The sequence below is a fragment of the Sphaerodactylus townsendi genome, linkage group LG06 (genome assembly GCF_021028975.2).
Source record: "Sphaerodactylus townsendi isolate TG3544 linkage group LG06, MPM_Stown_v2.3, whole genome shotgun sequence".
NCBI lineage: Eukaryota > Metazoa > Chordata > Lepidosauria > Squamata > Sphaerodactylidae > Sphaerodactylus > Sphaerodactylus townsendi.
Genome location: NC_059430.1, coordinates 109,473,582 through 109,486,645, shown reverse-complemented (window position 1 = coordinate 109,486,645; position 13,064 = coordinate 109,473,582). Strand labels below are relative to the sequence as shown.

General features: G+C 47.8%; 1 protein-coding gene across 1 annotated transcript in view; it reads left to right on the top strand.

Moving 5' to 3' along the window:
* Positions 1–1,346: 1,346 nt before the first annotated feature.
* The window catches only part of LOC125435428 (cilia- and flagella-associated protein 251-like), a gene marked incomplete at its 5' end in the record, with an annotated part of 208,150 nt that continues 196,432 nt past the window's right edge, over positions 1,347–13,064 (top strand). The window contains 1 exon segment of the mRNA XM_048501628.1: positions 1,347–1,636. Coding sequence (XP_048357585.1) covers positions 1,347–1,636 — 290 coding nt within the window.

Sequence of the window (13,064 nt, the reverse complement as noted above, 5' to 3'; positions counted from 1 at the left end):
CACCTCAAAGACTTTCAAAACTCTTGGCATGTTATGTGCTTTTGTGAGTCACATTTCACTCCTCCAGAGAACCTGCCAGACATTTTGTTAGTTTTCATAAGGGAATTTCATCAGCCAGCAAGTTTTCAGACATCACTGCTAGGGAAGTTTCTGTATCATTGCTCTTGAAAACACTTCTTCCAGGAAGGAGGCAGTTCTTTCCCCTCCGCTGTGCAAACGGATTGATAGATCCAAATACCTGCAGCTCAGCACATGTTTTTCTGTGGATCTTTAAAACCAGAGGATCTCCTGCATTGTGTTTTGTATTGCCTTTTGTGTGGGGAACCTCAAGATACATTTCTCATAGACATTTTGATCTCATTTAAACTTGAGCTCAGTGATTGTGAAAATAATTTGCTTATTTTATCTGACATAGGCCCCTCTGTAAATCTTGTGCTGTTTCCCTATCCACAGGCAGCTAAGGAAATTTGATCTATGGCTATCACCTGTTATACGTTTGTGCTCTGCCACACAGTGAGCATACATTCCCTTTGATGCAGAGTTTCTTTTATGGATGCCTTTCCCCCATCCCAAATTCACCATGCTGCAGATCTGATAAACCTCACTGTTTTAAAGAGCAGGCAAAGTAAGCTGTTCTCTAGATTCGCAGGGAAAGCAAAACAGATGACCCTCTGCTACTCGCTTCTCGGGCTTTGGACTCCATCCGACCTCCCCTGTCCTACTTCCACTTTTGCAGATTCATCGGGAGGGTTTTTAGAAAAAACATTAAGCACATAGATTTCTCATTGGGGCGATGGACAGTATTGAATCTAGCACAATGATGTTAGATCTAATACAGGAAACAAAAAGTTAGGCACCAAAAAGAGTTTAAAAAAACAAACAAGAAAGTCAACAGTTGGCAGGCAAAATGGCTCCTCAACTTGACTCACTTTGGAGTAAGGTGATAAGATAAAGACAGAAAGCCGTGGGGATACCACACTGCAAAGTGAGCAGCTGCTGGGGAATAGCTTAGATGGGGTCAATAGCTGGAATTACAACTGATCTCTAGATCATGGAGATCAGTTTCCCTAGAGAAAAGAATTGCTTTTGAGGGTGGACTCTATGGCTTTATATCCCCCCAAGGTCTATCTCCTTCCCAAACCCCTCCCTTCCCAGGTTCTATGCCCAAACCACCAGGATTTTCCCAGTCTGGCGTTGCAAATTTAAGAAGAAGAAGAGTTTGGATTCATACCCTACCCTTCCTCTCTCCTGTTAGGAGACTCAAGGTGGCTTACAAGCTCGTTTCCCTCCCTCTCCCCACAACAGACACCTTGTGAGGTAGGTGGGGCTGAGAAGAAGAAGAAGAAGAAGAAGAAGAAGAAGAAGAAGAAGAAGAAGAAGAAGAAGAAGAAGAAGAAGAAGAAGAAGAAGAAGAAGAAGAAGAAGAAGAAGAAGAAGAAGAAGAAGAAGAAGAAGAAGAAGAAGAAGAAGAAGTAGAAGAAGAAGAAGAAGAAGAAGAAGAAGAAGAAGAAGAAGAAGAAGAAGAAGAAGAAGAAGAAGAAGAAGAAGAAGAAGAAGAAGAAGAAGAAGAAGAAGAAGAAGAAGAAGAAGAAGAAGAAGAAGAAGAAGAAGAAGAAGAAGAAGAAGAAGAAGAAGAGTAGTTTGGATTTATATCCCCCCTTTCTCTCCTATAGGAGACTCAAAGGGGCTTACAATCTCCTTGCCCTTCCACCCCCCAACAACAAACACTCTGTGAGGTAAGTGGGGCTGAGAGAGCTCCGGAAAGCTGTGACTAGCCCAAGGTCACCCAGCAGGAATGCAGGAGTGCAGGAACACATCTGGTTCACCAGACAAGCCTCCGCCACTCAGGTGGAAGAGTGGGGAATCAAATCCGGTTCTCCAGATTAGAATCTACCTGATCTTAACTGTTACACTACGCTGGCTCTTAAGAACAGGCCCAGGTTGTTGCAGCAGATGCTATAAGCAAAACTGCTCAGGTAGTTTGCTCAAGCTTACAATAGCTGAAGTTGTTTTCTCTGAAGGAATATGAACCCCGACCTCCCATACTTTGAGCCTAATCATGACGTCAAACTGGCTGCAAGTAGCTCTATAAAAAACTATCAAAAGAGATCCCATTAATCAGTGGTGGGATTCAGCAGGTTCACACCACTTCGGCAGAACCAGTTGTAAAAATGGTGCTTGTAAACAGCCAGTTGTTAAATTATTTGAATCCCACCACCGGAATGGGTTGTTAAATCATTTGAATCCCACCACTGCCCTTAATGGTATTTTGAAAGAAGTACAAATCAGTAAAACGCTTTGCATTCCTTACAACACCAGTTGGAATTCAGCCTTCCTGTATCTCAAGAACCACTGAACATTCGTAACTCATGCTTAGAAAAGCTAAGTCAATTTGCAGAAAGCAGGTCAACTCAATACTTTGCAATTAGTGGCTGATCCATCTTCTGAGTAGCGAAGATTCTCTGATGTGTGTCTGCATAGCTACGAAAATAGCTCCTCCAAAATAATAATAAAGAGTAGGTAAACTATGTACTGCTGGAATTGGCAGAACCATCTGAATGCAACTGTGTACTTCCTGGACTAAAAAGGCTCCCAGCATCAGAGCCTGCAGAGCAAACATCCTGGGGAATCCTTCAGCAAATGGTGGACGGGATGATCCCTTCAGCTGGACACAAAATGTCGGGAGCAAGCTGAGGATGAAACTGACCAGAGAGCAAAATGGTTGGGTGGGAAACAGTCTCTTTTACCCCTCTGATACTTTTGCTGTCTGGAAAGCACCCAGAAGCTGCCTCTTTTTAAGACGTCCCTTGGATGTCTTATTTTTGGTGTGCGGAGTGAAGAGAGGCCTCTTTTTAAGACGTCTCAGAGATATCTTTTTTTGTGCTGAGCGGACTGGACCATGGAGTTTTAATTTCATGAGCTATGACTGCTCCAGTTGTTCAGGGTATATGTAACATGCCCAGAGAAGGGCCTGACGGAACGGTCTCTCATGCCCCCTCTCTCCGCTTGTTTCCAGGTTTTCCTACTTGAAATGTGCAGTGAGTCGGAAGGGGGAAGGCCGCTGTTGCTCCAGCAATTCAAGGCTGAGAGAGAATTTATGTCTTTTATTAAAATTCTTGATCTTGTGGAGCGGAACTTTATTGTAACTCCGGAGCTGCGGGGATTTATGGTTTTATTTTAATACACATAAAGAGCAGAGAAGCAGCCGGCAATGAGAGAATGCATAATGCACTCTCGATTACCCAAACAGGACAGTGGCAGAGGGCGGCTTGCCCCACTGGTGGCATGGATGAAGCTTCTTATCAGCAGTAAGCTTGAAACAAAAACCTTGGCTCTCAGTAGGTGAAGGGGCCGTGGCTCAGTGGTAGAGCCAGGTTCTAGGTTCAACCCCCAGCATCTACAGTTAGAAGGACCAGGCAGTAGGTGGTGTGAAAGACTTCAGCCTGAGACTCTGGAGAGCTGCTATCTGTCCAAGTAGACAATACTGACCGTGATAGATGAATGGGGTGATTCAGTGTAAGGCAGCGTTCTGCGTGGGACCATGTCCTTGTGTCTCCGTGCGTGTTGTGAAGGGATGAGTGGATTTTGAAACATGGAGCTTTACTTTCAGGGGCCACAAATACTCCAGAGAGCCAGTGCGGTGTCGCGGTTAAGAGCTGTGGACTCTAATCTGGAGAACTGGGTTTGATTCCCCAATCCTCCACATGAGCACCTGACTCTTATCTGGTGAACTGGATTTGTTTCCCTGTTCTTACACATTAAGCCGACAGGGTGACTATGGGCTAGTCACAGTTCTCTCGGAACTCTCTCAGTCCCACCTACTTCACAGGGTGTCTGTTGTGGGGAGAGGAAGGGAAGGAGTAAGTCGCTTTGAGATGCCTTCCAGGAGAGAAAGATAGGGTGTAAATCCAAACTCCTCTGACTTTTTGCCCTGACCTGGTTAGCTTAGACTAGCCCATGGCAGATCAGACCTTGAGAAGCTAAGCAGGGTCAGCTCTGCTTAGGACTTGGATGGGAGGCCACCAAGGAAGTCCAGGGCTGCCAAGCAGAGGCAGGCAATGGCAAACAACCTCTGTTCATTTCTTGACATGAACACTCTATAGCAGGGGTCTTCAAACTATGGCCCCCCAGATGTTCATGAACTTCAATTCCCATCAGCCCTGCCACTTAGCCATGCTGGCAGGGGCTGATGGGAAATGTAGTCCAGGAACATCTGGAGGGCCATAGTTTGAAGACCCCTGCTCTATAGGGTTGCCATGAGTCGGCTGTGACCTGACAGCACGTTCTGCCAGCAAGTGGATCTTCTTTGCAGATTTTTTCCCTCCAGCCATTTCTCCACCCCAATTCTACCATCAAGCAGAACTCACTTTGGAATTTGGGGTGATCAAGGCAGGACGTTCTTGCCCTCGTTCGTTCGCCGCTGCTGCCGTTTTCGTCCGCTGGGGAAGGGGCGGGGAGTTTCCAGCTGGTGGAACCAAAATGCAATCACCTGCAGGAATTCTGCAGTGCTGTTGCCTTTTAGCAGGATATACCTAAAACCCACCGCACCCTTCTGGAGCAATAATTAGATTCCATCCCATAATAAGACTTTAATGGGGGGCGCCCTCCTGTTTCCAGACCAGGCAGCAGTTTCATGTCAGTTTCTTCATGCAAATGAGGCCTGCTGGAGCCAGCGAATTCTGCTGCCTGTGCGTTGTACCTCTTCCTGCCTCCACTTGGCAAGCGATCTCGCACCCGTTGTCTTCGCCATGTGGCGCCTCGGGCCCTGCTTAATGCTCCCGTTCCCAGGAGACTGCTGAGTGCATTGCCAGGGAGTCTGCCCTCTCGGCAAGAAGACATACCTATGGTGCCTGCCTGCCTGCCTGCAGCTCTTGCAAGGCTCCGGGGCAATCTGAGGAAAGGGACGTCGGTGTTCCCAAACCAGCTCTCACGGTGCCAGCTGGGCCGATTCCCATGCCTTTTGGCTGCCTCCCATCTTGCTTGTTTCTCCCTTCAGAATGACAGACCAAAGTGGCCCTTTGGGGCTTTTGAAAGCCTCCTTCCTCAGCTCCAGCCAAGCATTTTGCGGCTGGCCGTCTCTCCCTGTAGGGAAGCCCTCACCAAGTGCTGGAAAGCCCGGCTTCTTCCTTGGGCGCCTCCTTTCAGGAGCTAATTAAGGATATTTAACCTTGCTTTTCCTTGCAGGCTCATGAGAAGATATGTTACTCATTTACAATCATTACAAATTAATATTTGCATTCCAACAAAGCCAAGGAAAAGCTGCAAAAGAGCCCCACCCAAGGGGGTGTTTTGTGACTCCTGGAGAACTTGCGAGCGTTTGAGGAGATCCACAATTATCCCAGGTAGCAGGCAACAGAATGACAGAAGCAACTATAAATATCTATGAAATAAAACAAAAACTCCCTCCAGTCACTGATTCTTTGCAGTTTTTTTCCCCTACCCTCGTGAATGTACATTTTGTTTGATTTTCTTCACACCTGCATTTTGCCGCTCAGGGCACTTGGCAAAGGTTTTACTGAATCCCAGAAAGATTTAGCAGACTAAAAAAACAGGCAGGGCTGCAGACGGCCTTGAGGTTTTCCACCAGCAACTGGTTCGCAAGGATCTGGTCCCAGCCCCTGGCTTCATCAGCGTTGCTCTTTGGGGCGATGCGTTCGTAGGTGCTAAATTCTGAGGAAGGAAAGGGGAGGGAGGAAAAAGCCCTTGGTCCCCAGATGGCGAAGAGATGAAGAAAGCCTTCACGTGCGAATCCACTCCTAGTCAGAGCAGCAGTGGCGTAGTGGCTAAGAGCAGTGGCTAAGAGCAGGTGCACTCTGATCTGGAGGAACCGGGTTTGATTCCCAGCTCTGCCGTTTGAGCTGTGGAGGCTTATCTGGGGAATTTAGATTAGCCTGTGCACTTCCACACACGCCAGCTGGGTGACCTTGGGCTAGTCACAGCTCTTCGGAGCTCTCTCAGCCCCACCTACCTCACAGGGTGTTTGTTGTGAGGGGGGAAGGGCAAGGAGATTGTAAGCCTCTCTGAGTCTCCTATAGGAGAGAAAGGGGGGATATAAATCCAAACTCTTCTTCTTCTTCTTCTAGTCCACAGCAACTAATTCAGAGGTGTCCCACTCTGACGCTTCAGATGTTCATGGACTACAATTCCCATCAGCCCCTGCTGGCATGGCCAATTGGCCCTGATTTACTAATTCTAGTCTGGACCATCTGCCATACTTTGCTGGCTTGGCTTGTCTGTTCCAGGTTGAGAAATTCCTGGAAATTTGGGAGCATCGCCAGCACCATGTAAACAATCACTTGTGAAGCAGCCACCCAAGAAACATGGATTGGGCCTGCTTGGAGCAGCCTGCCCGTGCCACCTGCCACTCATTGATGGCTTTACTCCCACTTGTAAATTTGCTCTGCAAGAGGGAAGGTTGGGGGGAGACCCCTTTTGTGTGGAGACACCACGGGAAGTGTCTAGTTCATAATAAAGACTATTGAAGATGATGGATAAAACTGGAAGCAGGGTAGTCTTTGTGATTCTGGGGCCCTGGGCAAATGCTAAGGATGCCCCCCGATGCCCCACACACACACATCTTAGCAGTGGGGCAGCCTGGGCAATTGCTCAGTCAAAATATGTTTTTCTACTGTCGAAAAAAAGGAATGGAAAGAAATTGTCTTCTAGAAAGACAGGCACTTTGGGATTTTAACAGGCAGGGCCCAGAGGCTAAGTCCTTCCCCTGATGTTGCCTCCTAGCATGGGGACTATAGCAAGGGAATCCTAAGGCCTGTCATAGAACATAAGCACAGCATGTCGGAAGAATACCCATTGTCAGGGATAAATACATGGCTTCTGGTGAATCCCTTCAGCCACTCCCAAATCAAAAAGATGAAGTGGAATTGGGGAGGAAGAAGGGGTGTCACATGTGCTGTGCATTTCTTTTAGATATTAATACCCTATTTTTCTCCCTATCTCCATTTTATCCTCACAACAACTCAGAGCGGCCAAGCCCCTAGTCAGGGCAGGGGGATACTCTGCCTCCTGTTGCCCACCGTTGATCTAAGTGGTGGTGAGGGGGGTGGGGAAATGGATACCAACAATGGTGTTATGTTATTTCCAGCAAAAAAGGGGGGGAGGGAGGGAGGGAGGGAGGGAGGAAGTGATATAGGGTAGCTCTGGGAATCACTAGAAAGTCTATGGTAAAACCATAGCATTTTCAGCGATTTCCAGAGCTACCCTGTGGCACTTCCAGGTGTTTATTGGAAGTGATATAACGCTGCAGCCAGTATCACAGTCCCCACCCACACCCCCGATCCCTGCTCACAGCCGTCCCATCTGGTTGTCTGGCAACCTGCAAAAGCCCTGGGAAGTAGGTTAGGATGAGAGAGAATGACAGGCCCAAGGTCACCCAAGAAGTCTCCATGTCAGTACGGATTTGAACCTAGTCCATCTCTGTAACCACTACACCTTGGTAGCTTTCTGTCTTCATCACAAGACAACTGAAAAGCTTTCATCCTTGCATTTCAAGGATCTCAGTTACTTGTGCATCTTTCTGCACCAGAGAGTGGCTTCCCAATACTGTGCTAACAGCCAAATTGGGGTTGGGCAGCCCAACCGAGAGCCCCGGATGATCACTGCACCATTGGCTCCAGAAGGGTTTCTGGGAGCACAGGGTGGGAGGAAACCAGTGGTGGGATTCAAATAATTTAACAACTGGTTGTTTGCAAGCACCATTTTAACAACCGTTTCTGCCAAAGTGGTGCGAAGCTGCTGAATCCCACCACTGGAGGAAACCCAAAAAACCTCTGTGATGTCACCCCACAGAGGGGCCTAAGTCCAAGGCCCAGGTTGCAACACACTTCCTTGCAAACCCAGGGTGGAAGTGAACTAATGTCGACTCCACCTATGGGAATGTCCCCACCACACCCCCATTGCATCAACACAGCTGGCGGTGGCACGGGGACACTAATGCTGTGTCCGGGCATTATGGAGGGGCCCAGCAGCCACCTGCCAGCATGTTTATCCCTCTACTGAGGTAAATGTGCTGGGGAGGGCAAGTCTGCCAGCACTGCCTTGTATCATCTCCATTTGGCCTCTCCCATCTGGATTGGGCCATAAGTAATTGGGTAATTGTAGCTTCTTGGGATGGCCCCTTCTCCAGTTTACATCAGATCTCTCCTCAAGATGCTGCCAGACACCCACTCTTCCCTAATTCCTCTTGACTCTTAAAGATTACCTGGATCATACTTAACCACTCTGAAAAGAGGCTCAAGTTCTCATCTTTTTAAGTCATTAAAACCTGTGGCCACCAACATATCCTGTGGCACTGGATCTTTCTTTCTTTCTTTCTTTCTTTCTTTCTTTCTTTCTTTCTTTCTTTCTTTCTTTCTTTCTTTCTTTCTTTCTTTCTTTCTTTCTTTCTTTCTTTCTTTCTTTCTTTCTTTCTTTCTTTCTTTCTTTCTTTCTTTCGTCTCTGTTCTATTTCATAGATGAGCCCATTGGGGGAATTACTTACCCAGGGCCACGGCAGGCCACAAGGAGAAGGAAGCATTCATCAAGCACAGTACATCACAAGTCACTGCTCCCCTCTCCAGCTCCTTCAATTGGAGTTGCCAACTCCAGGTTAGGAAATTCCTGGAGATTTGGAGGTGAACCCTGGAGAGAGTGGGGTTTGGGGAAGACAGGGACATCAGTGGGGTACAATGACACAGAGTCCCCCCTGCAAAGCAGTCATTTTCTCCAGGGAACCTGGTATCTGTAGTCTGGAGATAAGCTGTAATTCTGGGAGGTTCCCAGGCCCCGCCTGGAGGCTGGCAGCAGAAGGCACATTTGCCAGCAATGAGAGGGTCAGGGCAGCTGTGTCCCTTCCTTCCTCACTGGCACATAGAGCTGCAGGCAAAGAGCGGGGCAACTGCAGCGACAAAGTGTGAAGGTAAACTAGCTAAAGGGGACTGCCGCAGCATAGGGTCCAGGGTAGGTGCCATGGTTGTCATATTGCTAAAACTGCCAAGTGAAAGTTGCTGGGAGGGACAGAGAGATTTTCAGTATGTCAGTATTTATGCCTGTACTGCTTAACCCCGCAGTTGAGTAGTTAATTCTCTAACTTTGCTTCACAGTGGGGTTTCCCTGTTTACACCATTCTTTTTCCCCTCATGGTTTTGACTTTCCTATCTCAGTCAGTCCACCAATTTGACACCCCCACCCCCACCTCTCTGTTGCTTCCATGCATCCTCCATTTGGGAAGTTGCCAGCTGCCTTTCAGGGGGGTATCTTTTGCCTAGCAATAGATTGGTGAAGCAGCCTTGTCAATTTCACCGGGTTCCCCACTCCAGTCTACCATCCCAGTGATAAGACTTTAAACGTGAACCTTTTGAAACAATGACCGGTAGAGAGAGAGGAACTACTGTGGGATAGGCGGAGGAAGGCAGGGAGTAGTGATAAAATCCGAGGAAATGGTAATGCATTGAAGAAGAAGAAGAGTTTGGATTTATATCCCCCCTTTCTCTCCTGTAGGAGACTCAAAAGGGCTTACAATCTCCTTGCCCTTCCCCCCTCACAACAAACATTTGTGAGGTGGGTGGGGCTGAGAGAGCTCCGAGAAGCTGTGACTAGCCCAAGGTCACCCAGCTGGCGTGTGTGGGAGTGCACAGGCTAATCTAAATTCCCCAGATAAGCCTCCACAACTCAAGCGGCAGAGCTGGGAATCAAACCCGGTTCCTCCAGATCAGAGTGCACCTGCTCTTAGCCACTGCTCTTAGCCACTACACCACTGCTGCTCCCAGACTGGAATATCTATTGCTTTCCCTGCGAAGGGAGACAAAAGGTTGCACTTAAAGAGCTTTTGGAAGCAGTGTGGATTCTTTGATCTGATCATGGGGTGAGTGCCAAAGAGGAGAAAACATCTGCACTACCCATGATTCATACCTAAGGGAATGTACGCTCAAAGCAAACGAGGCCGCGTGTGTGTGCCTGGTCCAATCTGGCTGGGCTAGCTGCAATGGAAGTAGCAGCAGCAGTTCTTCCCTCCAGCCTTTCCTGCCTACACAATGTAAGAGAAACCTCCCTATTTTTGCTCCTCTCCTCCTTACTGTCTTGTACATTCTGACCTCCATGAATCCTAAGTTATGGAGCAAAGGGACAGAGTGGTGGATACTGAACAGGGCAAATATAATGGGTGTAGGACGAAATACAAACTGTTGGGGGGGGGCACTTGGCACAGGTCCCATCCCCAAAATGAGTCTGGCTTGTTTTATTTCCCTCAACCTGAGATTTTTGAAAATCGCTGAACCAGCGATCCTTTTACAAAATCCTGGATTGGAGCTGCTCCTGTGTGAACGGCCAAGGAAGAGGCACTTTATTTCCCTCCCTTTCACTGTGCCGTCCACAGTGAGGGAGAATCCGCCTGCCATTGCCCTGCCATTGTGGGGGTTGGGGGGCTTTTTATTTTTTCTTTTGTGTGTTGCACATGCACAGCTATGCAGGTGTAGTCAATCGGATTGTGGCTGCAGGGGTTCATTTCTGTAGGCCTGAGCAGCTACGCATGTGTCGCACGCAATAAAAGAGAAGTGTCTGTATGCGAAGGCGCAAAAGCAACCAGACTGTTTCCATGCTCCAGTCGCTGCCTGCACGGCACGCATGTGAATGGGGGAAAGGAAAACGGGTTCCTTTATAATGGCTGCAACCCATTATACATTTGCTGTGCAGAATCGACCAATGAAAAGGAGATATTAATATTAACAATATTTTTTAAAAGTCATTCATTGTTTAATTTGGGTGAGTTATTGGCAAAGATTTCCCTTTCCATTCCTTACATGGTTTATTAATATCCAGGTGAATGTGGAATAGTACAGTGTGGCCCAATCTCATTGCATCGTAGAAGCCAAGCAGGCTCGGCTTGGGAGACTCTACAAGGGGAAGGTGACAGCAAACCACCTCTGCCTCTCACTTGGCTGGGAAGCTTCTTGCTGTGATAGGATGTGATTTGATGGCACTTATGTACCAGGCCGTTTAACTTGCATTTCCCACTTAGGGATAAGTTACCCAGCATGCCACTTGTTTAAGCAATGATGGAAAGTTGAAGAATTTGCCACGGTCTCTTTAGGTATACAGTTGCCAGATCGGAGTTGGAAAATGCCTGGAGATTTGGGAGGTGGAGCCTGAGGGGGCAGAGTTTAGGGAGGGGAGGGGCCTCAATGGGGTATAATGCCATAGAGTCCACCTGCCAGAGTGGCCGTTTCCTCCAGGTGAACTGATTTCTGTTGCCTGGAGATCAGCTGTAACTGCAGAAAATCTACAGCCATCCCTTGGAAGTTGGCAACCCTGATATAGGAAGAATTTTTCTTTGTAAAGGTCCATTATTCCTTTAGAACATTTTCATCGGGACCTTTTTGCTTGCCCACAAATAGAAACAGGGTGCACTTCAAAGGGCAGGAGAATTCCGATTCCAACACAGGGTTTGTGGCCCAGCTGACGGCCCAGCCCATTGCTCCAGGTGAACTAACTCATTTGCAAAGTCAGAGGGGGTTGTCCTGTCACCCTATGCCCATGTGATGGAGGAGTCCGCCCAGGAACTCCCCACCCTTCCCTCCCTGCAGATCATTTCCATTTGTCTTGGCTGTCCTGTGAGAATCTCTAGTTTACCCCACCTCATTTGCATGATTTATGCAAAGTGTATTAAGTGTTCCTGGGAAGTTTAATCAATGTGCTGGGTGGGTGGATTATTTACTGCTGGGCTATGACAGCCCAGTCAGCACAAGGCAAGGAGGTGCCACTGTGGGTTGGGGGGCGGGGGTGAGAGGCAGCCAGCCAGTCAGTGAGTCCGGATAAAAAAGAGCGTTTTCTCATCTGCCCAGCCTGCGCCCCCACCCCCCACAACCAAGACTGTGGAGAGAGAACAAAGGGTTTTTTTTTTTAAAGGCCTTTTTTCATCAGTGTGAAACACCTGCCTCAGAAATGGGAGAATGGAAGGGGCTTGTCTGAAATGATAGGCACAAAACTGGGCTACCAAATTGCACGGTTGCTGACAGAAACTGAAGGGCTTGCAGGGAGCTAACACTTGGCCACTGGCTTCTCTCTCTCACTTGGATACTTCAGTCTCTCCTATCCTTAACCTTCCCTCCTGTCCATATTTCATGCACCTGCCTCCTGGTGCCAGCCAGTGGTAGGATTCAAATAATTTAACAGCTGGTTGTTTACAAGCACCATTTTAACAGCAGATTCTGCCAAAGTGGTGTGAACCTGCTGAATCCCACCACTGGTACCAGCCCCAAGGGTTTAAAACAAGGGTGTTCAGGGGCTGATGGGAATTGTAGTCCCTACACATCTGAAGCGCCAGAGTTAGACACCCCTGGTTTACAACATAAAATTATTATGGACAAAAGCTGGATGGCCCAGGCTAGCCTGACTGGCCCTGGTTAGTACTTGGATGGGAGACCACCAAGGAAATCCAGGGTTGTTTCCCAGAGGCAGGCAATGGCAAGCCAACTCTGCATGTCTCTTGAAAAACCTACAGGGTCATTGTAAGTCAGCTGTGACTTGACAGGATTTTCTACCACCTGGAGGGATGAAGGCTTGTGCCTGTTTCCATGCTTCTGTGAACCTGACTTGGAAATTGCAATTTGATTCTGTTTCTTGAGGTCCCGTTTGTTACCCATTTTACAGAATTACAATGTATGATTCGCACCGTAGATGTTTATACGGATGCTCTTTGTTAATATTAAATGCACATGTGTTAGTAGATATATGTCATGTTATTATTTATAGCCATCGTCTAGTGTTTTCGGTTTTTCTCCCTTGGTGCAGTGCTTAGAGTGTCCGCCTTGGGCAACCAAGATTCAAATCCCCACTCTGCCCTGGCAGCTCACCAGTCACCAGGCGGTTTTGGGCCTCTCAGAATCTCTCAGCCCATCCTCCCTCACAAAGTTGTTGTTGTAAGGATGGGGTGGAAGACAAGCGAATGATGCGACAGGCCACTTTGGGCTCCATTTCGGGAGAAAGTGGGACATAAATAAAGAATAACAATAACAAATAAATCTTTTGACATCAGGTGAAGACATTTCAGATATTAAATGCTAAGTGGCAAA